General features: G+C 54.2%; 1 protein-coding gene across 10 annotated transcripts; it reads left to right on the plus strand.

Annotated features, from left to right (window-relative positions):
* The first annotated feature begins 893 nt into the window (after positions 1-893).
* Positions 894-27,617, plus strand: PSEN2 (presenilin 2). 10 transcript variants are annotated; one of them, XM_027122359.1, is made up of 14 exons: positions 894-944; positions 1,812-1,935; positions 5,814-5,898; positions 6,466-6,501; positions 10,399-10,595; positions 12,820-13,034; positions 14,302-14,443; positions 16,567-16,634; positions 17,330-17,550; positions 18,586-18,684; positions 21,217-21,300; positions 21,660-21,761; positions 25,485-25,603; positions 26,881-27,617. In XM_027122359.1, the coding sequence occupies exons 5-14, from the start codon at positions 10,419-10,421 to the stop codon at positions 27,034-27,036; spliced, it is 1,383 nt and encodes a 460-aa protein (XP_026978160.1). In that variant the 5' UTR covers positions 894-944; positions 1,812-1,935; positions 5,814-5,898; positions 6,466-6,501; positions 10,399-10,418; the 3' UTR covers positions 27,037-27,617. The 10 variants fall into 10 exon arrangements, 9 of the variants coding, with proteins under 9 accessions (XP_026978160.1, XP_026978161.1, XP_026978168.1 ...); XM_027122360.1 differs by lacking the exon at positions 1,812-1,935 and having other exon boundaries at positions 921-944; XM_027122365.1 differs by lacking the exon at positions 894-944 and having other exon boundaries at positions 1,015-1,935; positions 10,399-10,559; positions 21,663-21,761; positions 26,881-27,036.

A 27,617-nucleotide genomic window follows, 5' to 3' on the forward strand; every position in this document is an offset into this window, starting at 1 on the left:
AGTGCTGATACATGCCACAATGTGGATGAACCTTGAAAACATTTATGCTAAGTGAAAGAAGCCAGCTACTAAAGGTCACATATTGTTATAATTCCATTTATATGAAATATCCAAAATAGGTAAATAGGTTGCCAGGGACTGAGGGCAGAAGGAGATGTGAAGAAACGTTTAAATGGGTAGGAGGTTTTGTTTTGGAGTGATGGAAATGTTTCAGAATTAGATAGAGGTGGCTGGGATTGTACCATACCGTGAACGTACTAAAAGCCATTGAATTGCACACTTTAAAATGGTTAATTTTATGTTGTGTGAACTTCACCTTTTTAAAATATGAAGCCACTCAGAAATATCAGATTATTGACAACTCACCCCTTGGACTCCAAATCCTGGAAACAACGTTCCAGGTCAATTCTCAGGTCATGGGTAGCAATTTCATTCCTGTTCAATTTTATCTGGTAGTTTTGAAGCTCTAGAATACAGACCAGGAAAACTCTCAAGATGTTAGCTCACTCCAGGCCACTAGAGCTCCCTTATTGTGAGTAAGTACAGGGGGTGGGGTGGGGGGGGGTTGGAATGCGGGGACCTAAAACTACAAGACAGGAGACTGTCCACGAAGCAAATGCGCTACCGTCCTATGGTGCTGCCGCCAAGGCCTTCTTACATTACAGGCCCAGCCTCCACTCACTCTAAGGTCAGTGCTCAGTCCAACGCCAGGTCCATTCCGCGGTCCCTGCGGCGAATAGGGGTAAGCCAGGCCTCTCTCGCTCCCCTTGCCTTTCCAGGGCCGCAGCTCAGGTTGGGGCCCCGACGTGGACCGGGGAGCGTAGCGTCGCCTACGGGGCGGGGGCGGGGCCGGGGCGGGCCGGGGGCGGGGTCTGCGCCGGCGCCGGGCCCGGCGGGCGCTCTGCCAGCTGCGTAAACAATGCCGGAGCACCGCGGCGGAGCAGGTGAGCGGGCTGGAACGCGCGCGCGGGTCGCGGCCCGGTCGCCTGCGGCTCGAAGGACACGGGGTGGAGCCGCAACCCGCGAGCCGGCCCCTGCCCTCCGCACGCCGTTCGCGGCGGTGGGTCGCGGCCCCTTGGAGGGTTCCGGGGCTGCGGCTCCAGCGGCCGGGGAGGGGAGGGCGCCGGCACAGCGGCGGGGCCGGCCCGGAACTGGGGAGTGGAAGGAGCGCGGGGAGGGGCCCCAGGCCTCGGGCCTTCAGCAGGGCCCGGTCCACCCGGCCGCTGGAGCCCCCGCCGGGGTGGACGCGGTGCGGGCTGTTACAGGGCCGGGGCATTTAAAGGAGCAGTGCACGTGGGTCTCGAAGGCGTGCGGACGCGGCATTGTGTTCCTCCCTCCTGGCTGGCACCTAATGGGCGCCCAGTCCTGCCGGCCTGTGGCACCCGGCCCGGGCAGTGCTTGGCGGAGGCAGGAGGGGAGGCGGAGGTCTTCCTGCGTACGTGAGGAACAGGACCTCAGGTCCGGGCTTGGAGACCCCAGTTTCGTTATCATTGGTATTTGGCCGTTTTATCAGGCGTTTACAGCTGCGAGGAGACTTGCAGAATCTAGCTTTTGAAGCTGAAGAAAATTTTATCAATGAAGAAACTCAGCCCACAGAGCTAAAGTGACTTTGTTCAAGGTCACGCAGATCGGCTATATGAGAGCCAAGCTTAGAACCCGTTGTCCTGGACTCTAGTTCTGTTGTCCAGCCCTGGGACTAGACCTCAGCCCTTTGACAGTTGGGTGAAATGCCCCCGCCTGTGCCTTAATGAGTATTCCCTTTTTACGGTACGAACTGTGGATTGGTGCAGTACCTGCATCCTCATTTACAGACGGAGAACCTGAGAGGCATCCATCCCATCCAGAACAGTTGCAGAGCCAACTTGACCCAAAACTGACAACTTGGGTTGCCAGCCTGTCCTGAGAGTAACTGATCGGTACAGACCTCGGCTTCCGGTATGGATGCCCCTGCCTTCTACATAGACCCCATTCTGTAGACACCTGAGTCTCCAAGGACTTCAGCCAAGACCTTTGGCAGTAGTTAAAAGGCTTCGTATAAGCTGCTTCCGGTGTGTGAGCCTCAGGTTCCCCTCTGTGTGAATGTGGCTGTGTGGGACAAGGAAATGTGTTGGCAGCGGTGTTGTCTGAGCCCGGCTGGTGAAAGGGCCTCGGGTCCTGTCTCCAGCTCAGAGCTGCAGCTTCAGCCACCCGTCAGGCAGGCCATCCAGGTTTGTGCCCTGGGTGTGCGAGGGAGCATTCAGGGCAGTGGCTGGAGGTGGGGGTCTTGGTGGAATGTTGCTGTGGAGTGGGATGGTGGTTGTGTCAGGTTTTTAGGAAAAATTCTGTATCGTTTGGTGTTGAAGTATCCGTGCACCAAGTCTAGAGTCTGACATGTGCATGCATGGGAGGTGAATGCCCTGAGCCTGTCTATTTGAAGAAGAGGAGGACAAAGAAGAGCGTGGCCAGGGGCTGCTGCTCAGATGCGCCTGGGGGCCCGTCGCCCCTCCCCCGCAGCTCCCCTGTGGCTACTCACAGCCCCGCTGCACCCCCAGGCTTTGCCAAATGAGAGGCTCCCACCTACCTTGGCCTCTCTCTAAGTCACTGACGGTAATAATGACAATAACATAACTTAGGTTTGTCATATACAATAAAAAGCCATTTTGTACAGTGGTTGTCACAGTTGTCTTAAGAGCATCGATCACACTGAAGCAGTTCTTATTTTTAACCCTTTTACAGAAGGGGAAACTGAGGTTCAGGGAGACAAGCAGCTTGTCCTGTTGTGTGGCTTCCATGGCTGTGAGCACCAGAATTTGAACCCAGCTGGCTGTGTCTTCTTCATCTTTTGAGTTTTTGCACAGGAGGCTTCCCACACTCATGCCCTACCCATGTCACTGCACTACCGCCCAGGACATTGCTCTGTGGTCTCCATTAGCAACTACCTGGCAAAGCAAAAAACAAAAACAAAAATTTTTTATAAAGAAACCAAAGCAGTGCGTGTAGGTCACAATATGTTTTATTGAAGACATGTTTGGCTGGTTTTCAGCTGTTGATTTGACTTTTAGACACTGTTTAGTTGGGGACTGGCACGATAACAAATGTTTCTGCCAGTATTTCCACCTGTTCCTGGACTGCAGCAGCTGGGGGTGGGGCTGGGGGTGGAATACAAGGGCTCTGAGGCTGGCACACCCTCCACACTGCCCCTGGCCAGGGCCTGAGAGGTTCTCCGCACCTTGAGCTGGCCGGATCTGACATGGGCTTCAAGCCCTGTGTAATCAGTGTTGGCTTCTTGACCTGGAGGTGGTGAGGCTGCTGTGTTATTACAGTCTGGGGAAAAGTAATTTCAAATTGATCCTCAGGGAGGACCAGGTGTGAGGGAGGGAGATCATTTCTGTCCAGTTTCTTCGTTGCCTGGGAGAATGGGTTGCTGATTTGTCTTTGCTAAAATACAGTCTTCTGGAGCAGTGGGAAGAAAAATTAAAGGGTGCTCACTTTCTGCTGTACCGTATCTGCTGAGACATATCCTGACCTCGTCTGTGTTTTGTAGGCTACCTGAGTGACTATGGTCCTGGGCCACTGAGTATGTGACCCTCACAAGTACTTTACAGCAGCAGGGAAGAGCTCCTTGTTGGTAATTTGGAGACCTGAGCTGTAACTGTGGCTTCTGGTCATGGGCCTTAACCTTTTGTCCTTTTGTCCCTCTGGGCTTCAGTTTCCCTAAATGGGAAATGGGGTGCTGACCGGATGGGCTATGAGGTCCTTGCCAGCTCTGACGTCAGTCTACGGACTTGCCCTTTTGTTTGACAAAATGTTCACATTGCCGGAGTGCCCTGGACTGGGGCTAAAGTGGAAACACCCGGGGCCTGGATGAGGCGTGACCTTGGTGCTCAACTCGTGTGTCTGGTGGTTTAGCAGATCGTAGCTTTCCAAGAGGGCCATCAACAGGCTTCTGTTATCCCTTCTCACTGAGTCCCTGCCTTTATTTCATCTTCATTATAACTACCGTTTATTGAGCTCTGTGCCAGACACTTTACACATTATCTCTAGTTTTTACAGTCATCTTGCAAAGTGTGCCTATCCTGCTTTTTACAGAAGAGGACAGGGGCCATGTGAAGTGGCCCGAGTGTGCGGGCCACTTGTCCCCGTGTGTGGTTCACACCAGTCAGCCTAGCTGATTTGAACTCTGTCCATTTCTAAGGCTCAGCTTTTGCCCACTGGCTTACTGCTTCTCATTAAAACAAACAAACAAAACCCCACAATTTTTTCTGGGCCCTACTCAACGGTGGCCACCTTCCCAGCTTCCCTCTGCCACTTCCAAACCGCCCCTTTTCCAGGCTCCTTCAGGAAATGAGAGAAAATGTTTCCTGGGAACTTCTGAGTAGGAAAGGGCAGACAGAGGTAACTCTAGAGCCTGAGTCAAGGTTTCAGGAGGCCCCATAGGGTCGCCTGGGGCCTGTGACTTGGGAGGGCGGAGTGGGACTTCAGGGCCTCCCTGTGGGACTCAGGCCCTGGCTCCGGCCGAGGCCACCTCCCTGTGCTGGGGAGAACCATCTGGCAAGTGATGTGCATCAGAGTATGGGCAGGGTGGATGGACAGATGGATGAAGGTCAGCCAGGGCCAGTACACGGTCGGGGGAGACAGGCAGGCAAGCTGTGGGAATTTCTAAGGGAATTTCCTCAGCTCAGGAAATTCTTCCTTAGTATGAGGGAAGGCTGGGAACACGCCAGGGGTCATGGGAGCTCTGTGAAGTAGCCATGTGACCATAGACAGAGGCCCATTTAAAACCAATGCCACCCTCTTTGAGGGAGCACTGAAAAATAAAATGAACAAATGTGACAAAACAGAAACAGACCAACAGAATAAACTGTGGTTACTAGTGAGGAGAAGGAAACGGGGAGGGGCAAGATAGGGGAAGGGGATTAAGGGGTGCAAACAACTATGTATAAAGTAAATGATACAAGAATGAAATGTACAGCACAGGGAATATAGCCAGTATTTTACAATAACGTTATATGGAATATCTATAAAACTCTCAAGTCACTATGTTGTACACCTGAAACTACTGTAATATTGGAAGTCAACTATCCTTCAATGATGAAAGGAAGTGAGGGGCACTGTTCAGTAAGGTCTGCAAAAACAAGTACCCGGATGCAAGCCTTTCTCTGCTGACCACCTGTTTGTCTTAAGTGCAGTGACTCCCAATTTTCTTTTGGAGCCGAAATTTCCATCTTTTTGCGTGAGGCACTAGTGTTTACTATGGCATTTAAAGATCGATTTCCTACTTAGGTCCATTGGCCTTCAACTTTAAGGTCAAAACCTTTGCATTTCTCTGAAATGAAAATCAGGTTGAGGAAATTGGGTCACCAGGGTTTCTGTAATAACTGCAGGAACTGCTGACACAGCAAGGTTGGGGAAATTCTCTGGGTCACACTCCCTTGGTTTGGCTCATTCAGAACTTGGATCCCATTCAGCTGATTAATGGGAGTGAGCAGTGGCTCCTTTGGATGTTTGATTTTACATCCTAATCCAAGGAGCTTTCAGCCACAGTGCTTTGTTCTGGGAAGGGTTTCCAGAATGCAGTCTTAGGCACCTGTTCCTCCCATTAGCTTCTCTGCATTTTCCCGCTGCTCCGTCAGAGAGACCGGAGAGCCGGTTGCTATGTGGTTGGTAGGATTTGACATCAGCAGTAGGAGAGTCACCCAGTCCCACCAGCACCTGCCTGTGAGTCAGCCTCCCGGCAGGAGTTCTTGGTGTCACTGGTGCTCTGATGTGGAGAAACATCTAGCAAGAAGGTTGTTTATCTGCATACATTTGAGTGGTGATTTTTTCCCTCCAAGGATTGCAGAGTATCATCAGTCTTCAGTTCCAACTTAGAAGCAAAAGGAGTACATCCCAGCTGCTCTGTTCTCCTTCAGGAACCAGGTAATAAGAGGGGTTAGGAGAAGGTGTAAAAGAGGCTTCCTGAGTCCATCTGTTCCCCCCAGTCCAGGGAGAGAGGATGTGGGAAAAGGCGGGATGGAAGAAAATCTGTCTAAATGTTGATACTTGTTATTTCCCTTTAAAAAATTAATAGCTTTACAAAAAATGCCAGGCACAATCCATGTTTATTATAGAAGCTCTGAGAAATGCAGAAAAATATAAAGTATCACCCACAATCTCACTATCCAAAGATAACCACCGTTAATGTTTTGTAATATTTCTTGCCAATCCTTCATATACATGCATTTTCTAAGACAATTCAGATAATTATGTATGTCAAGTTTTATATCTATTAAATTTAACATCTTGTTTTCATGTTAGTAAATATTCTTTTTTTTTTTTAGTAAATATTCTTTGAAGTGAGGTTTTTAGTAGTCATATGTTAGATCCCATCAAATGGATATATTATCATACAGAGTCAGGCATCTTGGTCATTTTCACTTTTTAAAAAAAAAATATAAATGACTGCAACAACCATGTTTTTATGTAAATCTTTTATTATTTTCTTAGGACAAATTCCAAGAAGTAGCATTTCAGGATCAAAAGGTATGAATGTTTTTAAAGCCCTCGATTTTTACTGCCTTCAGAAAGGCTGGTCCTTTGGTACCAGCGACGCTTGAGCCCCAGTTTTACTACACCCTCCTTCGAGGTGGGCATTGCTTGGGGGCTTTTTCAGCCAGACCACTCTCTTCTCCCCCTGTGGCTCTCCTAGTCTGAAAAGCTTCTGCTCATCTGCCTCCCCAGTGGCTCTCTGACCAGGCACAGGGTATTCAGGAGGAAGGACTGTTCGTTCTTTCACGCCCCCATTCAGCAAGCAAGTTGTACACGGCAGTAGGTGTGCCAAGCTAGGTGAGCGAGGTGCCCTGCCCCTGAGACAGAGAGGTGAACTGTAACTGGACACTTCCAGTACCAAGTCTGGGCCCTGGCTGGGGCATCTGATTACTCGGCAGCAGCTCCAGGGAAGGTCTAACACCAGCCTAAGAATTGCCCAGGGACCATCTCAAAATGCAGATCCCTGGACCTTTGGCCAGGATGGAACTTAGGATCTGCATTTTAAATAAGCACCCTAGCGTAGCATTTAAGAGCCCAGAACCTGACCACCTAGATCCAAGGATGACTTTGAACCTATCACTTTTTAAATCTTTTTCCCTCATCTGTGAAATGGAGAAGGATAGCAGTACCTCGTACCTGACTGTTGTGTTTAGTGCATAGTGAGTGCTCAGCAGCTGTTCTATCACCACCCCTCAGGTGGCCTGGACCACTTTGAGAAACAGCATCTCAAGCATCTTACAGCTTTCTGAAAGTCCTAAGCCATGCCCTCAGGTGCTAGGAGCTCCGAGAAGCACCTCCACCTCTGCTCATGACCACCAGGCCCAGAGGGCTGCGATTAGAGCCACAGCCAGGTCCAGCCCTTCCCTGCTGCAGCCCCTCTGTGCCCTGGTTTTCTGGGAGTCCTGGGCAGAGCGCAAGGAGGGAAGGAATCTTCTCAGGGAGCATTTGTTTTCTCGCGAGGAGGCCATGAATTACATGTGGTGGATGGAAAAGCGTGTTTTGTAGTTTTCTGACTTCCTGCCTCTGTGCAATGCGATGCTGCATGGAAGGGATACAGTCCTTTTTTAAGCTCACTCTCCCTGGGCGAGTCCTTCACAGACTTTGGGAGGCAGAAGTGCATTCCTGGGATTTGGTGACTGGCTGAAGAAATGGAAATTGGAAGGACTTTACTTGATCCGGGTCCCGTGCTTTTCTGTCCCCACCCGCCCCGTAGCTCCCTGTCTCCTTCCAAGAAGCATCTTCACTCCTTGTCTGTCCATCTCCCCACTAGGAGAAGAGGCAGCCAGGATGCTGCAGCTGTTGTGGTTCTGAAGGATGAACTTGCCCTCTGCCCTGGGAGTGCAGCCCTGCCGTTTAGATGCAGGGACTCCTGATCTGCTCCTCCAGTCGTGGTAAAGGCAAATCACAGGCCCTCCAGAGGCGTGGGAAGAATAGAAGGAGCGAGATCGTAACTAAATTATTAATTCACACCCCTAACAAATCTGACGTGCTACAGAATAAAGTATGGAAAGGGCCACTGCACTGCTCCAGTTGGAGTGTCCCGGTTTAGCTTGCAGAAATGCAGCCAGCTCTGTGTGCGGGTACCCCTTTTTGAGTAAGAATGGACTCACTGTTGCCAGAGTGGGCAGCGCGGGGATCTCCTGGGTCCAGGCAGGGGTCTGTTTGGGATTTATTCAGCGGGGCCCAGCCTTGCAGAGGAGGAGCGCTTTGAAGTTTTCCCTCCTGGGTCCCCATTAAGTAGTTTTCTTTCATTACCGTTACTGTAGATGAAGGAAGCTAGGAACTTCCCAAGGTCTCACAGCCTGTGGGGCTGCAAAGCCGTGTCCCCTCCAACTGGGCTCTGAGGTAGACTCTGCTGGTCCCAGGTCTGGGCGCTGAGAAGCAGATCCGCCTCCTGGGCCCTAGGCCACACTAGTCCTGGGGCCTCCCGGGAAGAGGCAGGAGGGCTCAGCTGGCCCTCTGCTCCCACAGAGCGCACTCTGGTCACATCCCTCTTCAGCACCAAAACCCTGGCTGGCCCCCTCTGCTAGCTTCAGCTCCCCCTTCCCGGTCAGGCCTCCACGCTCCGCCCTGGGATGGTCCACCTCCCACCGCTGCCTCCCTGGTCTCCACCTTAGTCGTAACTGCAGTAGCACAGCGTCCTCATCACCCCTCCTGGCAGCTGCTGTACCTTACTTCCTACTGATGTCACTACTGCTGTCACTCCTGTACTTGTCTTATCTCTGCTGAACCCTGGGGAGCTTAGCGTGTTCATTCTGAAATCCCTGTGAGAGCCACGGGGGAGCCTTTTGTGAGGGCCCGAGTCTGTGAGGTGAGCAGAGTCAGGCTCTGCCGTGGGCCTGTACTTGGGGATGGAGTAGAAGTCCAGCTGGGAGTAATCCAGGCCACGGCCTTAGGGCACTGTCTTCAAAAACAGCAGCAGCCTCGGACCCTGCCAAGATGAACAGAGCTGGCTGACTCAGTAGACGGAACCTGCCTGCTCCACTTGAAAATCATAAATTCTTGGGGGCAACTGACGTGGAGATGAACTTTGAGCTGAGAGCAGACCTGACTGTGCCGAGTGGCGTGAGGCTGCCCCAGGGTCCCAGGAGGCAGGTGACGGGGGAGCTGGCCCAGCCGCTAGCCCAGCTGACCTGCCCAGGATGTCGGTAGGGCTCCGGGCTGCCCCGGCTTCCCGGTGGTGCTGCTCTGCCCGCACCACTGCGGCACAGCAGTCCCGGGGGACAGGCTCCCTCCCGTATGGTCCCTACAGCCTTGTCTTTTCCTGTGGGTCCCACGCTCAGCTGTACTTCCCCAGCACGCGCGCACACACGCGCACACACACTCACACACACACTCACACACACGCTCGCCTCTCGTGGTCTCGGCTCACTGCTCCCGTGGCCGTCACTTCTAAACTCATGACTCTCATCTCCACCTCAGGCCCCAGCACTCAGCTGCCTCCCAGGCATCTTCACCCTTTTAACCCATTTACATTCAGCAGATTCCTGGATCAAATTCACAGTGTTTCCTCTGAAACCTTGTTCTTCCGCTTCTCCCATCCTACTCCCTGTCTGGCCCTAGTCCTGGACTCTGTCCCATTTTGTCCCACACATCTGGTCCTGTCTGTCTACCTCCTACCCCTTCTGGATTCTCTCTCCTTACTCCCATCCATTCTTGCCACCTTAGGCCCTCTTCACTACCCACAATTGTCTCCAGGGAGGTCACCTTTCCTTCTTTTTACTCCTTTTTCAGTCAGTGGCCAGACTGATATTTCTAACCAGAGATCTGATCTGTCACCTCTGTCCTCGGGGGACGAAGCACACCTCCTGAACTCGGCACCAGAGACCCTTCACACCTCCACAGCATCACCACCCCAACCCCGGCAGGGCTCAGGCTGGAACATTCTTCATGCCCTCTGCCATTCCCTCCCCCCTGGGAAAATCTGTCTCCGTCAGATGACGTTATCTTCTCCAGAAAACACTCCTGATCTCTGAGTTTTAGTCCCTTCTTTGTGCTTCTGTACCTCTTGATGAACACCTGGATTATATAATTTGTCACGTTGGACGGTTGGTTTTTAATTTTTTACGACAGAAGTGTCGTTGGCGCACGATAGGTGCTGAACAGATGTTTGTTGATTGAATGAGTGAGTGTGCTGGCAGTTTGGAGGGGCTCTGACATTTCTAGTTGGGGGTTTTGCCCCCTGTGGCCTGGATCTCCTCTAGCCAGTCCCTCTCGAGGTTGCTGCAGGCTCAGTAGTGGCTCCTGGGGACTGTTGCTTTATAGCAGTCCTTTGACAAGCGCGTCTTGGGTGGTCATTGCGGGCTGTGCAGGTCTTAAAGCCGCCTCTCACCTTCTGCTGCCTTTGCCTCGCAGGAGAGTGGAATGAGGTCCCCTGTGCTCCTTTTCCAGGCACTTTCGGAGGTAGGGTCATGCTCACATTCATGGCCTCTGACAGCGAGGAAGAAGTGTGTGACGAGCGGACGTCCCTGATGTCAGCCGAGAGCCCCATGCCGCGCTCCTGCCAGGAAGGCAGGCAGGGCCTGGAGAACGGAGAGGGTGCCGCCCAGTGGGTAGGTTCCCACCAGCAGTCCAAGGCCTCCGGACAGGTACCTGGGGTCCCAATGGACAGAAACCAGGCATTCCCTGATGTGGGAGGGAGGGGAAAGTAAAGGTAAGAATTGGCCAAAAGGGCGGGTGGTCCACCATGGTGGATCCTAGGTCTGTGAAGGCTTGATAGTAGACTCTGCACAGACACAGCCTATTACAGATCGACTCCCCGATGGACTGAGTGATTCTCTCCATCCTGACCCTGCCCCTTAGGTTTGCCTTCCTAGTGCAGGTTACTATTTCCACAGGAACCTGAGAGTGAGTTTGGATGCCAGGACAGGCAGCGCAGAGACGAAACGACGGTAGGAGGAAACTGCTAGAGGGAACCTTTTTGGTAGATGGCCAGACATGGTCACCAAGAGGTTACCTGATTCATGTTTGACTTTTGAGCTGGGGCTGTGTCTTAGTTCAAGGCTGCTATCACAAACATACCATAGACTGGGTGGCTTATAAACAACAGAAATTTATTTCTCACTGTTCTGGGGCCTGGGAAGTCAAGATCAAGGTGCTGGCAGACCTGATGTCTGGTGAGGACCCACTTCCTGGTTCGTAGGCAGCTGTCTTCTCTCTGTGTCCTCACCTGGCAAAAGGGGTGAGGGAGCTCTCTCGGGCCCCTTTTTTTTTTTTTTTGCGGTACACGGGCCTCTCACTGTTGTGGCCTCTCCCGTGGCGGAGCACAGGCTCCGGACGCGCAGGCTCAGCGGTCATGGCTCACAGGCCCAGCCACTCCGCGGCATGTGGGATCTTCCCGGACCGGGGCACGAACCCGCGTCTCCTGCATCGGCAGGCGGACTCTCAACCGCTGTGCCACCAGGGAAGCCCTCGGGCCCCTTTTATAAGGCACGAATCCCATTTGTGAGGGCTCCCCCCTCGTGACCTAATCATCTCCCAAAGGCCGTACCTTCTAACACCATCACATTGGGAGTTAGGCTTCAGCATGTGCGTTTGGGGGACGCAGGCATTCAGCCCGTAGCAGGAGGGGTGGGCTGCACTGTGATTTTGCCTCTGCAGCCTGCAGGGCAGGAGGTTGTAACATATGAAGTGGAGGATATACTTGGGAGAGTCATCTGGCCAAGCCACCTCCCTCCTCATCAGGGTAAAACAACATCTGAATTTGCCTAAATTCCATTCTTCGTTTTGCCCATTATAGTAATTTTTTCTTCCAGCCAGCCTTATTTCCCTTTGCTGAAACTTGAGCTCACTTCTCCTATCCTCCTCTGGGCTCTGAGAGAGATCTCACCGGCTCAAGACCACTGCACAGCTACTCCTTAGCCCGTTTCTTGCTAGTTGCTTTGTCTTATCTCCTGGAGTTTTTGTGCATTTCAGCTATTTCAGTTCCTGTTCATTAAGTGTTCCTTTCTTTCTCAGATGAATATATAGATGGAATTCTTTCTGCCAGGAACTGATTGATACCAAAGAACAGCCACTTTTGAGTTTTGTTTCATTTGGCTTTGTCTTGGCTGTTAATGTAATTAACAGAGCAGCTAATGATCCTGAATTGCCACGATTCCAAAACAAATCCTTGCCGATCAGTGTGTGCCAGCGCCTGGCGTCCTGTCCTCCTTCGCGGCCTCCTCATTTATACGTAACCCAGATCCTCCCAGATGCTTGATGCCCAGTTCGCCTCTTCGCTTCAGAGCTGCAAATCTTGCATGCTTGCTTTGGGGGGCGGGGCGGGGTGCAAAAAGTTCAAAGTAATTTCTTGCTCTGCAAATTCCCAGTGTCTTATTCACAATCAGAGACAGTCCCCACGTCCCCATGTGTGCTGACCATTCTAGTTTGTGATGTTTCAACCAACAGAGTTTAATTTCTGCCCTTCTCCTATCACCTGGCCTGCCAAATTAGTGTGGCCATGTGAACAGAACTGAGTGGCATCCTGAGTCCCTACACTGAGGGAGGGGACAGATCTTTAGACATGCCCCAGACCCATTCTGCAGACTGTCCTCTTCCACAGCTAAGTGGACCGTCCTCGTCCACAGCAAAGTGGCCTCCCCTCCTGAATCTGTGGTGGTCAGCGCCAACTTAAATCTCTCGTCCTCCTAAACTTTTCAAATGTCCTGCAATTCCACCACTCCCACATCTAAACTACAGCCCATAGACTGGTTCTTACATCTGGAAAGCAACATTCAAACTTCTCGTTTCCGGTTCCAAAACACCCATGCGCCACGTCGCTAAGGCCTCTGGGGGGGCGTTCCGTGGCCCTCACAGTGTGGTTTCCCACAGAGAGGCCAGGAGAGCGAGGAGGACCATGAGGAGGACCCCGACCGCTACGTCTGCAGCGGGGTCCCCGGGCGGCCCCCAGGCCTGGAGGAGGAGCTGACCCTCAAATACGGGGCGAAGCACGTGATCATGCTGTTTGTGCCTGTCACGCTGTGCATGGTCGTGGTGGTGGCCACCATCAAGTCCGTGCGCTTCTACACGGAGAAGAATGGACAGCTGTGAGTTGGGGGCTTGGCGGGGAGGGGAAGGGGAGCTGGGGGAGGGGAGTGCAGCCTGTGTCAGCCCCATGCCAGCAGTGAAGAGCAGGGCCGGGGAGCTGCCCGAGTCCACACCCTGGTCCGCCCACTGCCTCTTGGCTGTGTGACCTGCCTGGGTACCCTGCTAACCTTTCTCGGCCTCAGTTTCCTCGTCTGTATGATGGGTTTGATAACAAGGTTACCAGGAGAATTGAGTGAGTTGATCCACATAAAGGGTTTAGAAGAGCACCTGCCACCCGCCGGGCAGCGCTCCCGGCACGCTGGGTCTCACTGCAGGAGGCAAGCTCTCCATCCCAGGTGTGGCTGTACCCCCCATCCCTGCGTGACCACAAGCAAGTTGCTTTCTCTCTGGGCCTCTTCATTCATATCCCCATGAATGTAAACCAAGGAGGACCAAATGATTTCTTAGCTCACTTCCAGCCTTGCACGGGAGACTTTGTTTCTTTTAATAAAGAAAACGCAGGCAGAAGCAGCAGCCTGGGGAAAGGGGAGGGCTCTCTCTGCTCCCTCCCCCAGCCTCCCTGTGGTTATTGCTGCCGAGTACCTTCTCTAAACATCTTTTTTTTTTTTTTAGGGAGTTTTTGTTAAATTTTGTTTATGGTTTTTTTAATGAAAAGAGTAGAGAAAGAAGCCCTTGCCCTCAGGAAGCTTGTAGTCTGGTGGGGGGGGGGGACTCAGCGCAGCTCAGGTGAAAAGCGTTAAGAGACCTTGAGCGCTTCGCGGGCAGTTTGTTTCCCTACGTCCAGAGCAAGGGATCAATGAATTACCTTCTGAGTTTATTAGCTGCCTGTGCAGCTATGGGGTTATGCTGGGTGTGGGTAGGGGAAGCAGCGGGGGCGGAGGCGTCCTAGGCTCGATGGGGCTGATAAGGAAGTGGATGTAGGGAACCGCTGGGTCTCCCTGGCCCAGAGCTGGGAATTGGGGTCAGCAGGGAGAAGCACTTCCAGGGGAGAGTTGAGTTGGTGTGGGGGCCAGGGGAGGCCTTGGTGAGGCCAGCCAGGCCCTTCCGTGCGGCTACATCGGCTCAGTCATAGGCCAAAGTCGGGAGCCAGGAGACGGGAAGGCAGGGCAGCTCATGCGGATGGTGGGCAGCGCGTGCCAGGGCAGCCAGAGCACGGTGCTGAGGGGCAGGGGTGCCCAGGGCACCTGCACCCCAGGTCCAGGCTCCCTCGGGGTGAGGCGTACAAGCAGGCAGGGCACCGAGACCTAGCCCTCGCCCCTCCCTCAGCATCTACACACCTTTCACCGAGGACACGTCTTCGGTGGGCCAGCGCTTCCTCAACTCCGTGCTCAACACCCTCATCATGATCAGCGTCATTGTCGTCATGACCATCTTCCTGGTCGTGCTCTACAAGTACCGCTGCTACAAGGTGAGCGCCAGTCCGCCTGCTTTCCTCCTGCCTGCCATGCCTCAGTGCCTCTTGGGCAGCAACCCTGGCTCTTTTTTTTTTTTTTTTTTTTTAACAGAGTTCATTTTTCTTCTGTAAAATAGACCCTGATTTTTGGTGCAGGCATACCTCGTTTTATCGGGCTTCACAGACACTGCGTGTTTTACAGATTCGAGGTTTGTGGCAACCCTGCGTTGAGCAAGTCTGTTCGTGCCATTTTTGCAACAGCATAATTTTTCAATTGATGCTGTTTTAAAAATTTTTTTAGACATAATGCTATTGCACACTTAATAGACTGCAGTATAGTAGAAACGTTAACTTTTACGTGCAGTGGGAGACCAAAAAATTTGTGACTCACTTTCTTGCGTACTCTGTTTATCGTGGTCCGGAACCCAACCCAACCTCGCTGAGGTTTGCCTGTACTCTTTCCCACCCCACCTCTGCCCCCCGCATGGATTACCTAATACTCCTGTCCTTTGAACTTACACATAATCCCACTTACTTGAGTTCCTCTTTGCAGTGTTCATAGGGTTACTTCTCACGTTCAGAAGTTAATTTTATTTTGCTTCTCCTTCCAAAGAAGTGAGATGTTCTATTTTAGGCTCCTTTCACCCAATATACTTCCCCTCCAAGTTTATTTTTATTTTCCCATTTCCCTTTCGGCTGGAGATGTACAGCTGCTGTGCTGAGGTCTTCCAACACTGGGAGATGTTCGGGCGGGCCCCCTGCTCTGCGGGGCGGTCCCAGGGAGGAACGGGGAGTTGAGTCCCACGTGGCCCAAATCGTCCATAGAGATCCGTAAGCTTTTAGGCACGGGTTTCAGGCTTTTCTCCCAAGAAAGGCTTTGAAGCCTTGAAGACTGAACGGAAGTTGAACTAGACGTTACCTGATTTAAAACCGTTCACACACAGGCGTGTGCGGCCCTTGATATTAGGCTGCTGCCATCTGTGGAGCAGGTAGAGACAGATGGGGAGGCTTAGTCTAGAGGGACGAGCCCCGTCCCAGCGGGGGTGACGGTGGGGGTGAGCGGTGGGGGTGGGGGGGCGTGTCCGAGAGCTGGAGCTTCTCAGTAAATAGCTACCTGTATAAAGGCAGAGTTCGTAACTGGGGCAGGGATGGCCGTGGGTGGCAGGAAGCAGGGTAGAGGGCTTTGTGTTTGGAGCAGAGGATACAGCATGCGTAAGGACAAGCTAGAAGGAGCATGGCCAGTGAAAAGCCGGCACTGCTCTGGTCAGCAGGTGTCACGCGACCACTCCCAGGGACTGTTAAGAGGCAGCTCGACCCTCCGTGCAGTAAGATTTACTCCGTGACGCGGGCAGGAGATGACGGTGGACTGGGCAGGCCCAGGTGGGATGAGGAGGGTCAGCACGTTCCAGAGGCGGCCCCTTCCCCTCTGGGTGGAGCGCACAGCATGGCAGACAGACCAGGTGGCCGCTGAGGTCCCCAGCGGCCTGAGCTGGTGACCGATGGTTCTGGCCTCCAGGGAGGCTGGTAGCGGTGACCACCATGCCGCTGCCAGCTGCCTGAAGGACTGGTTGAGGATCAGCCCCACCCTCGCCCTTGACCCTCCCTTATTTGGCCAGGGGAGGAGGAACGTGTCTTTCTGAAGACCTGTCTGTAGGCCCTCAGGTGGGCAGTGACTCCCCGGGCTGACTCTTCTAAACAGGCTACCTCAAGAGTCTTCCCTGACCACTCTGTCTAATAAAATAGCACCCCAGTGGGTCTCCTGTCACTTTATCCAGCCAGGTTTTTTTTCATAGCCCTATCACTTCATGCTAACATGTGTCTGTTGTCTCACTGCCCTCACACTGGGTTGCAGCCAGTGGGCGCAGAGACCTTGCCAGCCTTATCTCCAGAGCGTGGAATGTGCCTGGCGTGTCCAGAAGGAGTAGAGTGCTAGGTGTTCAGACCTGAAGGAGCTCCAGCTCCTTCGTATGCTGGCTGGGTTACCTGGAGAGAACTCCTTGACCGTCTGTGCCCTCCTTATCTGTAAAATGGCCACCTTCCAACATAGTCAGGGAGGAGCCTAAGGAAGAAGGGTTTCCAGGCCTGGGCGTCAGTGCCGAGGACCGGGGCCTGCGATCATGCTGCCTGTTTCCGTCTAGTTCATCCACGGCTGGCTGATCATGTCCTCCCTGATGCTGCTGTTCCTTTTCACCTACATCTACCTTGGGTGAGTGGCAGCCGGTGGGCAACAGGGTCCTTCGAGACCCCTCCCCTGTGGTACGAGTGGGTCTGAAGGACCTGGGAGGGAAGGGCGCCCCTTGGTCTCCACACCTTCCCCGTGTTGCTGCTCCAGGAGCCCGGCCTCCTCGACATGGGAGTGGAGCTGCGAGTTGGGCCACACGTCTCCTTCTGGTTCCTGATTTAAAACAACGCAGAGCCATCACAGAGGGGGTTCTCTGTGAACCCCAGTGGGGGGGCGGTTCGGGGGCAGAAACCCCTCAAAATTTACATTCTGATCTTCGGGCTGGGCCTGGGTACCTCCTAGTTTATGGGGAAAGGGATCTCTCTTGCCATGGATTTGGGACATCAGCCAGACCCAGGGACCCAAAGAGACTGGAGGGACAGGAGAGAACACTTTTCCAAGGACCTTTTCCACAGGCAGAGGGTCTTCCAGGCCGTGCCGGTGCACGTTTATGGGAACCAGCCCAAGGATGAGACATTGGGGTACTCCCCACCGTTTCATAAATTTTTCAAGGGGTTATGCGTAGGGCTCATGGAAACAGGGAAGGAGATGTCAGCAGGTGAAGCCAGAGGTTGGAAGAACCCAGGCTGGGACTTAATGATGGAAGGGTGTTGAACTGTGTCAGGGTCTAACATCTCCACTGAGTTTCCCAGCTCACGGGCTTGACTGTGGTCCCGCAGGGAAGTGCTCAAGACCTACAATGTGGCCATGGACTACCCCACCCTGTTCCTGACCGTCTGGAACTTCGGGGCGGTGGGCATGGTGTGCATCCACTGGAAGGGCCCCTTGGTGCTGCAGCAGGCCTATCTCATCATGATCAGCGCGCTCATGGCCTTGGTGTTCATCAAGTACCTCCCAGAGTGGTCTGCGTGGGTCATCCTGGGCGCCATCTCTGTGTACGGTAGGTGGGCCATGAGCTTGCAGGGGTGGGCCATGGAGTGACGTCCAGGGCTGAGTCCTCACTGCTGGACAAGGGTGATGGGTGTTGAGAAGTCTCCCCTCCCCCCACCCCGCCCTGGGAGGCCTGGATGATCACCCTTCTAGAAAGTTCACCTTTGTAAAAAAAAAAACAAGTGGGGTCCTGTGGAATCGTGACTGTTGACATGGTTACTAATAACAGCACTCACACCGTTAAGCGCTTTGCACACTGGAAGTCATTTGTTCCTCAGAACAACCCTGAGACTGGCACAGTACCGATAAATAACGAGCACCCAAAATGTTAGCTGCTCTTCAGTTAGTATAGTCGTCCCTCGGTATCCTCGGCGGGTTGGTACCAGAACCCCCTCAGATACCAGAATCCGAGGATGCTCAAGTGCCTTGTGTAAAATGAGGTATTATTTGCACATCACCTACGCACATCTTCTCGAGCACTTTAGATCATCTCTAGGTTACTTGTAATGCATAACGCAACATAAACAATATGTACATAGCTGTCGATGTGCGGCAAATACAAGTTTTGATTTTTGGAACTTTCTGGGATATTTTTCTGAATATATTTGATCCACAGCTGGTTGAATCCATGGATACGGAACCCAGAGATATGGAGAGCCGCCTGTATCAGTGTGATAGCCATCACCCGTACTGCTTCTTACGTTGTTAGGATAAGGAATTTGGGGCTCAGAGAAGTGGGACTTCAAGCCCATCCTCTGGTCTCTGAGGCACACAGCAGTTCCCTGTTTGCAGCTAGCCTGTTTGGACACTGCTCAGACCCCACTGTGGGCTCCAGCCAGTGCAGGCTCTAAGGATCGTGGCTGAAACCCGGGGGGGGGGGGGGGGGGGATTGCTGGAGCAGCAGGGCGTGGTCTGAGAGCCTTGGCCTGGGGCTCTGGGACACGCTCGCTCCAACGCCTGGTGTTCAGAGGGCTGGTTCCTCTCTGGGGGCTGCTTGGGAATAAACGTGTTTTTTAACATGCCAAGGGCGTCTTTGCTTTCCCAGATCTCGTGGCTGTGCTGTGCCCCAAAGGGCCGCTGAGAATGCTGGTAGAAACTGCCCAGGAGAGAAACGAGCCCATATTTCCTGCCCTGATATATTCATGTGAGTATATGATATGTACATGGCTTTCGGAGGTGATGAGGAGATATTTAACCGTTTCCCTGACGAAAGGAGACGAGGCAGCCTCAGTGACCCCAGGAGGGCTCCACCTTCTGAGATGAAGGTGGGCTGTGTCTTGCTCTTAGACAGGAAGAAACTTGGAAAGTCAGAGCAGGAAGAGGACACCAGGGGATGTGGTCCTACCCCCCAGCTTCCTCGCACCTGGCTCCAGTGGCACATGGTGGCTACAGGCCACATTCCCATGAGCCCAAGGCCACCGACTCAGCCCTCCAGGCCCCTGATAAGGGACTTTGGAGAGGGACTCTTTAGGGTGGGGGTCTGGGGGGGAAGGGTGCGCCTACCTTTCCCTGGGCTGCCTCAACAGCTTCGTGGCTGGTTGAAGTGAAGTCTCTGAAGGGAATGCCTTCGGGGTTGCTGCTGGCGTCGGGGCCAGTGCACTCAGGGATTGGTACTTATAAAGGCATCAACAGACATGCACCAAATTCATACTTTGTGGTGGGCGCTGTGCTGGGCATTGCGGTTGCCATGGAAACAAGATCCACAAGGTCCCAGGCCTCAGGGAGCTCACTGCGCTGTGGTTTTCATGCCCTCCCCTCTGTTATTCACGTAGAGAGCCTGAATTTCTGGGGCTCAGTTGTCTGCAGGGCGCACTGGGAAACAGCCTTTGAATGGCTAGAGTTGGCACTCTATACAAATGAAGAACCCAGCTCGTCGTGGAGAGCCGCTGGCGGCCTGGCCCCAGGGTGAGAAAGCACATTCCAGGCACAGCCTAAAAAATGAGCAGAGACTGTGTATGGAGAGACTGAGCCGTGTCAGATTTCCGCTCGCAGTCGCTGTGCTCTGATGGAGCTTACATTCTAGGAGGGGAGGCAGACAGGGACCCAACAGGCAAACTAAGTCAGGAGGTGAGAGCCCCATAGAAAGATAAAGTGGGGGGCGGTGGGGGGGGGCGTGAAGGACTCCAGGGTAGTGAGGGGTGCTATTTTACAGAAGGTGGTCAGGGAGGCCCTGTGTCATAGGTGACATTTGACCAGAGACCCGCCTTAGGAATATCTGGTGACAGAACTCCAGGCAGAAGGAACAGCGGCAAGTGCAAAGGCCCTGAGGTGGGCGTGGGCCTGGTGTGCTCGGAACGCCCCGAGGCCAGGCAGAGGGAGCCAGCGGGGAGCGGGGGAGGTCAGATCCTCTCAGGCCATGGTGGGGACTTGGCTTTTATTGCTGAGTGAGATGTGATGCCACTGGAAGACTGTGGACTGACCTGACTACGTTTTAACAGGACCACGAAGGTTGTATCAGGGACAAGGGTAGAAGCAGGAGCCAGGTTTGGAGGCTGAATAATAATCTGGGAGAGAGATGTTGGCGTTTGGCCCCAGGGCAGCAGTAGAGGCGTTGAGATGTGCTTAGACTCTGCAGACATCTTGGAGGCAGAATTGGCGAGATTTTCTGATGGTTGGGGTGCAGGTTGTAAGAAAGAGAGTCAAGGTTACTGTCAGTTTTTTGGGCCTGAGCAACAAAAAGGATGGAGTTGCTGCTTACTGAGAAGGAGAAGGCTGGTGGGCGGGTTGGGGGGAGGTTGTTGAGAGCGTTCAGGGCATGTTGAGTCTGAGATGCTCACTGGACATTCAGATGGAGAGTTGGAGAGATGGGATAAGAGTTCAGGAGAGAGTTTCTAGGCCAGAGAGAGAGAACATGTTAGTACCACAGGATCCAGCAGTCCTGCTTCTGGACATAGACCCAAGAGGATTGAAAGCAGGATCGTGAACAGATTTTTGTGCACCCATGCTCATAGCAGCACTCTTCACAATATACCAGAGATGCAAGCAACTCAGGTGTCTGTGGATGGAAGAACAGATAAACAAAATGTGGTATATACAGAGAACGGATTATTATTCAGCCTGAAAAAGGAAGGAGGTTCTGACACGTGCTCCAACATGGATGAACCTTGAGGACATTATGCTAAGTGAAATAATCCAGTCACAGAAAGATAAATACTGTATGAGTCCCCTTATACGAGGTATCTTAGGTAGTCAGAATCATAGAAACAGAAAGTGGAATGGTGCTTGCCAGGGGCTGGGGGATGGGGAGTGGGTACAACGTTTCAGTTCTGCAAGACAAAAGAAGTTCTAGAGATCTCTTTCACGGCAGTGTAAGTATACTTAACACTATTAAACTGTACCCTTAAAGATGGTCAAGATGACATATTTCATGTTACATGTTTTTTTACCACAATAAAACAAAAACATAATTAGTTCACCAAACTTGTTCACTAACAACATTATCATTGTTTTTGTGAGGAGGCCAAAAAAGACAGGAAGAAGCATCGTCTGCCCACACCTGGTCAGTGAGTCTGGACCCCCAGCGGCCCCCTAACAGTGGGGCATAAGCAAATACCCACAGGAACTGAGGGTCCTGTGCAGACTTTCTGGGGACACAGACTGGCCCGCCTGCCTCCCAGGCCCTGGGGGCAGCCACAGGTAGTACTGCCTGAGGCCTGACCCTTCTCTCCCTCCCCAGCCGCCATGGTGTGGACAGTGGGCATGGCCAAGTTGGACCCCTCCTCTCAGGGAGCCCTTCAGCTCCCCTACGACCCAGAGATGGGTGAGTATCAGGGGGCTGACAGCCTCTCATCATCGGGGGCGGCTTTTCACCACATCCAGCTCAGCCTGGCCTGGCCTCTGCGGGAAGCACAAGGGCCGGAGGGGCAGGTGGGAAGAGCAGTCCCCCCTGGACACGCACGCCCTGGGGATCGAGTGCAGTGGGACCGCGCTCCTCTGCCTCCGCCCCGTTCCTCTCCCTTCCCTTCCCTTGTGTGTGGACTAGAGAATCCTCTTTGGGTCGGGCAGGGTGTGGGGGGGTAGGGGGATGGTAAGGGCAGGGGAGCCCTGAGCTCAGAGAACCGTCTGACGGGCTGTCGTCTCTCTCCCTTGCTCCCTGCTCACATGACACCGGACACCCAGAAGAGGACTCCTGTGACAGTTTGGGGGAGCCCTCGTACCCTGAAGTCTTTGCGCCCCCCCTGCCTGGCTACCCGGGGGAGGAGCTGGAGGAGGAGGAGGAAAGTAAGGTGTCCCGACCGTCTGCGTGGGCCCGGGTGGGGCCCCTGAGGTCAGGGGAGGAGGGCGCGAGGGGAGGAGCTCCTTCCACATCAGAGACGGCTTCGCAAAGTCGAGGAGGAGCCTGCAAAGGCGCAGCCTTGTCGGCAGGCCACGGGGACTTCTACGCCCAGGCTGCACCTCGTGTGTGGCAGACACTGGTTGAGTACCAGCTGCGTGCCCACTCTGCGCTGGGGGGCGGTCGTACGGACGCAGCTCTGGGGGACGCAGCTACGCAGGCGTGGGCACTGACCGCCCTCCCCAGAGCCGGGAGGACCGTGAAGGAGAACACGGGGTGATGGGGAGCGCTGACGGGGCTCATGACCTGTTTCAAGGGGTCCGAGGAAGTCGCCTGAGGAAGTAACTTCTGAGCTGAGCTCCAGAGGCTGAGCCACTGGAACTCGGAGAGGGGGACGCACAGCGGGGGTGCGTTTCCAGCTGAGGGGACCTTGGGAGCAGAGACCCTGAGGCAGACGGCACGGTGAGTTAGAGCCAGTGAAGGCAGGACGCTGAGACCCGAGTGCAGAGATGGGGCAGGGAGGCAGGCAGGGACTTGAGGGGCCTTCTGGATCAAAACGGGGATCTGGTCTGTGTCCCGTGAGCGGTGGGAGCCGTGGGGGGTGGGGGAGGGTTTTGAGCTGCATGGGAGGAGGGGCATGAGGGAGAAGGGCAGGTTTGTGGCTGGCAGAGTGTGCACCTGCGTGGCTTGAGGACGTCCCCATGCAGCCATGGGGGACGCAGGCGTGGGCTCTGGGCTCAGAGGGCCGGCTGGGCTGGGCAGGTCAGCGCCAACAGCACGGCTCCGTGATGGGACTGACAGTGGAGCTGGGGTGGAGACTCCCCCAGGCAGAGCCCCGGGTGTTTGCGGGCAGAAGGAGCTGGTGTGGAAGGCCGTCCTGAAGACACACCCAAAGACGTTCTAACATATGGCTGTGTTCCCAAGGGGATTAAAATAGCCATTCCATCAGCACACGTTTCTGTACCACCTACTATGTGCCGGGTGGCACGTGGGAACAGGGAGGTGCTGCAGGATTAAAACAGCCTCTGCCCTTGAGAAGTTCCCCGTGGGAGCAGCCCAGGTGGGGGAGGTGAGGTATAAAGTACTCAGGGCAGACCCGGGGAAGAAGATGATGCCGAGGTGGGCCTGGAAGGACAAGTCGGTCACCCGGCAGACAGGCTGCAGCCCAGGCCTGGCACTGAGCCCCCGGAGTCAGCGCGGATCCCACCGGGGCACAGTCCACAAGGCCACCCTCGCTTCACACGCCAGCCCCAAGTCCTGGGGGTCTCCAGGCCACCCGCACTTCTGACCGACTGGCTACAGATCTGGGGGTTCCCACAACCCCCCCAGGTTGGAAAAGTTGCTAGAACGACTCGCTGAACTCGGGAAAGTACTAAACTTAGAATTACAGTTTTAGTATAAAGGATACAAATCAGGACCAGCCAGATGAAGAGCCACATTGCTCGCGGGACTGGACTTCATCTCCAGGCTCCCTCTTCTCCCCAGAGGTTGGTCTGGCCCAGAGTCCCAGCCCCCTTATCACATAACCACGTGGTCTTTCTGGAGACCAGCGCCATCCTGATCCCCTCATTTGCATAAATGATCCAAGGGGCTCCTGAATGACAGACACTTCTGTTACTGGGGAAATTCCAAGGATTTGGTCTCCCTCCTGGAACCAGGGACGAAGGCCAGTTAGATTCTTTGTTACACAGCAGCATTGGCAAAGGCTCAGATGAGAGAGGAGGAGGCCTTCCGGGAGCTCGGGGCAGTTTGGTGGCCCAGGCAGCTGGGGGCCGGACCTGCAAGGGTGCACAGCACTCACAGGAGCTCGAACTTCATCCTGCAGCCTGTGGGGAACCGTTAGTGGTTTGCTGCAGGGAATTGAAGTGAGCAGAGTTGCATCCCAGACAGATCCCGGGCAGCAGCAAGGGACACAGACTGCTGGGGGACCAGGTGAGGGAAGAGTCATGAGGGCCCAGCTCAGGCAGCAGGCTGAGAGGAGGCGGTGCTACCACGTACCTGGGACGCACTGACAGGACTTGGCTGGGCAAGGGATGGGCAGGGAGGCATGGAGGGTGATGGGGGAAGGTGGGAGGCTCTGCAGGACATCAGATGGAGACGCCACGGACACACGAAGGGGAGCGATGCTCGAGAAGGTCAGGGTTGGAGACCCCAGTTGGAGTCACCAGGATATACATGTCGTCAGAACTGCGGGTCCCCAGAAGGTACCCAGGGAAGGTGTAGGGTCAGAATGGAGAGCGAGAGGGACAGCGTGGGCGACGTTTACGGGATGAAGGGAAGGGCGCTTGTGGAGGACCCCGGGGAGTAGCCAGCCAGGAGACAGGGCGCTGAGACAGGTAGCGTGAGGGTGTCCATGGGGGCCGGGCGGTGGCCTGGCCAGAGCACATTGGCTGGGGGACATGGGACCTGCCGCCACAGATCTCTGAAGTGCCTGGGAGGTGAGCGCAGTTCCTTTGAGAAACAACTGATTGAAAAAGAAGAGAGAAGGGAGGGGAGAGGGCAGGCAGAGCAGGGAAGCAGGAGTGGGGGTAGCGGCGAGAGGAGGCACGGCAAGAGAAGTCACCTCTGTAAGGTGACGAAACTGGAGTGTTTGCTCTGTGCCGAGGCAGGAGCCAAAGTGAGGAAACTGAAGTCAGAGAAGAGGGGCCGTGGAGGAAGGGACAGACCGAGGTGAGGGGCCTCTTGCTTGGAGCCCCGAAGGGAGGCGAGGGGGGCAGACGGGACAGAGCATGTTTCCTTGATGCAGACCTCCTCAATTCAAGTCTGTTTCTTAAACATTTTTATTGTCTGTGATGAATAAAATTATCCTATAAACAAGCGTACAGGGCAGTTGTACGAAAGGAAACAAATGAAAGCATTCTAGAAGCTCTTGTTTCCTTATCAGTAATGGATACGCTAGTTACAAATTATGTTTACTTATTTTTTTAATTAAAGTTTAGTTGATTTACAATGTACATTTACGTACTTTTAAGGGACATGAGTCTCCAGAGAACCTCAGGTATTGTACATGTTCTTGAAAGTAGTGAAATTAAATTTCCTAAAAAGCATTTATAATTCAAACTGAGCACTCAGTTGGGTAGCCTCCCATCAGCCCCAGGCAATGCATTTTATTCACTCTTGTCTTAACCAAGTGCCAAAGCACCAGTTTGTTTGTTTTTTGTGTTTTTTTGCGGTATGCGGGCCTCTCACTGCTGTGGCCTCTCCCGTTGCGGAGCACAGGCTCCGGATGCGCAGGCTTAGCGGCCATGGCTCACGGGCCCAGCTGCTCCGTGGCATGTGGGATCTTCCCGGACCGGGGCACGAACTCGTGTCCCCTGCATCGGCAGGCGGACTCTCAACCGCTGCGCCACCAGGGAAGCCCGCCAAGCACCAGTTTTACTTGAGTTATCAGAAATGCTGGCTTTGCACAGCCCAGAATGCAAGTCACTCAGACTACAGGTTCCCCCTTTTTCCCACTGGCTGCTGTTCTTTCAAGGCAGCCAGTCCTTGTCCCAGAGTCCAGGTTAGGTGAGCTGGGCAGTCACACTACCCCATCTGCCCTCTGCATTCCTCAGGACTCTGGCCCCTGGGCTGGGCAGAGAACCTGGGCTGTTTGGCTGAGGTCAGCCTTCTCTGCCGCTTCCTCCTGGGGCTTCCGAGACCTATGGGTTCCCTCTGTCTCCACCACACAGGGGGCGTGAAGCTCGGCCTCGGAGACTTCATCTTCTACAGCGTGCTGGTGGGCAAGGCGGCAGCCACGGGCAGTGGGGACTGGAACACCACGCTGGCCTGCTTTGTGGCCATCCTCATCGTGAGTGGGCTGGGGGATGCTCCCCGCCCAGCCCTGGGCAGTGGGGCCCCTGAGGGTCTGTCTGGTGGGGGGCCCAGGAACCCAGGGGAATTTTCAGGTGCTGTTATCCCTTGGAGGGGCTGGGCAGGGTTGCCAAGAAGATCCTCAAGATGAGACCGAGGTTTACAGGAGGTTCTGGTCATCAACAGATGCAGGCACAGCACAGGGGAGCAGTGACCAGGGGCTCTGACATTACCGAGCTTGTGCACCGGGTGCCAAGGTCTTGGCTAGCTCTGTGCATCTGTCTCACGGCACCTGCGAGGCAGGGTTGGTGACCTGAGATTTACAGAAGACGGAATAGGTTGAGGGCCTGGCCCCTGGGCACAAAGCTGTGAGGGCCGAGCTGCGATTTGAACTCGAGTCTCTGAAGCCAGGGCTGTGTGTTTTCCCTCCATGCTACCCAGGCACCATGGGGTTCTGAAGCCCCATGGGATCTCCTGGGACTTGAGACGGGGGCCCATCACTTTGAACCCCAGCAGTGAAATTTGGAGACCTGTATGTCACTTAACGTGGCCAGACACACATGGTGGGGAAGCGTCTTACGGTGATTGGAGAGGTGGAGGCTCTGAACGGTGCATACTCGGTGTTCTGCCTGGTGAACCTGGGTGGCACGTGGCACATTAGGGCCGAGGCTCCAGTCCTGCAGACATTCTGTATTTGCCCAGTGTGTGTCAGGGATGCGGTAGTGAACTCCCAGGCTCCTCCACTTCCAGATTGTCTGCCCTGAATTCCTGCTCTCCCCAGGGATAGGGCAGGCACTCTGGTTTCCTGTCCCCACCCTGGACCACTGCCTGCATTGACTGGGCTGGGAACAGGATAGGCAGCCACTGGGCCTGCTCCCCAGGGCGGGGTCACGTGGCATCTTGGTTCCCTTGGTGTCCGCTGCTGAGAACATTGCTGGCTTTCAGTCCAGCCCGTCCAATTCTTGTATAAATATACGTCCCCTTGGGGAAAGCTCCTCACCCTCCAGCAGCCAGCCAGGGGAGGTAGTCTGGTAGTGGCATCCCCGTTCTAGGGGTCAGGAGGCCTGCTTTCTGGTTCACCCGTCCATGTGCAGGGCGTTGCTACGGGGTGAGAACTCCTGCCCTCAGGCACCTCACAGAGCCGTTGAGGGGACCAGGGAAGATGACGGGGTGTCCAGGGCTCCTGAACCCAGGGACTGTACCATCACTGACTGCTCTCCGTCCCCCGTCCACACCCGTGGTCACCACCAACCCCCTCGCCTTTGTGTCCTGCAGGGTTTGTGTCTGACCCTCCTGCTGCTCGCCGTGTTCAAGAAAGCGTTGCCCGCCCTCCCCATCTCCATCACGTTCGGGCTAATCTTCTACTTCTCCACAGACAACCTGGTACGGCCTTTCATGGACACCCTGGCCTCCCATCAGCTCTACATCTGAGGGGAAGCCTGGGCACCGTGGCCTGGAAGCTGGAAGAAACGGTAACTGGATGCAGTTGTGCAGTTGTACACTCTAGTGCCATATATTTTTAAGACTTTTCTTTCCTTAAAAAAAAAAAAGCGGGGAGAGAGTAAAAAAGTGTCGTGTTTACTTTGTGAAGAGGAAGGACCAGCTTTTTGGTGCTGGTTGTTTTGTCACCAGGCCGTGGCTCACCCCTTCGTGAGCATTTGCTTCACCGGCAGGAGACGCGGGAAATCGGTCCAGAGGAGCTGAGGAAGGTTCTGAGACGTGGGAGGGGCTTGGGGAAGGCCCCTGCTCTCGCCCCACAGCCTGGAGTCCTCTGAGGGCCTAGCCGGAGGACGGGGCGCGTATATTCGGGACCGGGAGGTCATGCCTGGGACGGCATGTAGCGCCTGGTCGCTCTGGCCGGAGAGGAAAAGCCAATTTTCTCTGCAAGGAATGTTCACCAACGCTTTGTCTATGATGCTGTCATCATTTTATTACCTTTAGAGTCCTTGTTAAAAGCAGTTACTGCTGGGAAGTGTCTTAATATCAATAAATAGACGAATCCTGTTGCAGTG

The sequence above is a fragment of the Aethalodelphis obliquidens genome, unplaced genomic scaffold (genome assembly GCF_003676395.1).
Source record: "Aethalodelphis obliquidens isolate GAN/ISIS:26980383/991018 unplaced genomic scaffold, ASM367639v1 scaffold24, whole genome shotgun sequence".
Taxonomy (NCBI): domain Eukaryota; kingdom Metazoa; phylum Chordata; class Mammalia; order Artiodactyla; family Delphinidae; genus Aethalodelphis; species Aethalodelphis obliquidens.

Excerpts from the sequence above, each read along its gene's own strand:
- PSEN2 (XM_027122359.1), top strand. The coding sequence starts at position 10,419 with ATGCTCACATTCATGGCCTCTGACAGCGAGGAAGAAGTGTGTGACGAG. Across the intron at positions 10,596-12,819 it reads AGTCCAAGGCCTCCGGACAG|AGAGGCCAGGAGAGCGAGGA; the intron begins GTACCTGGGGTC and ends GGTTTCCCACAG. Across the intron at positions 25,604-26,880 it reads GCTTTGTGGCCATCCTCATC|GGTTTGTGTCTGACCCTCCT; the intron begins GTGAGTGGGCTG and ends TGTGTCCTGCAG.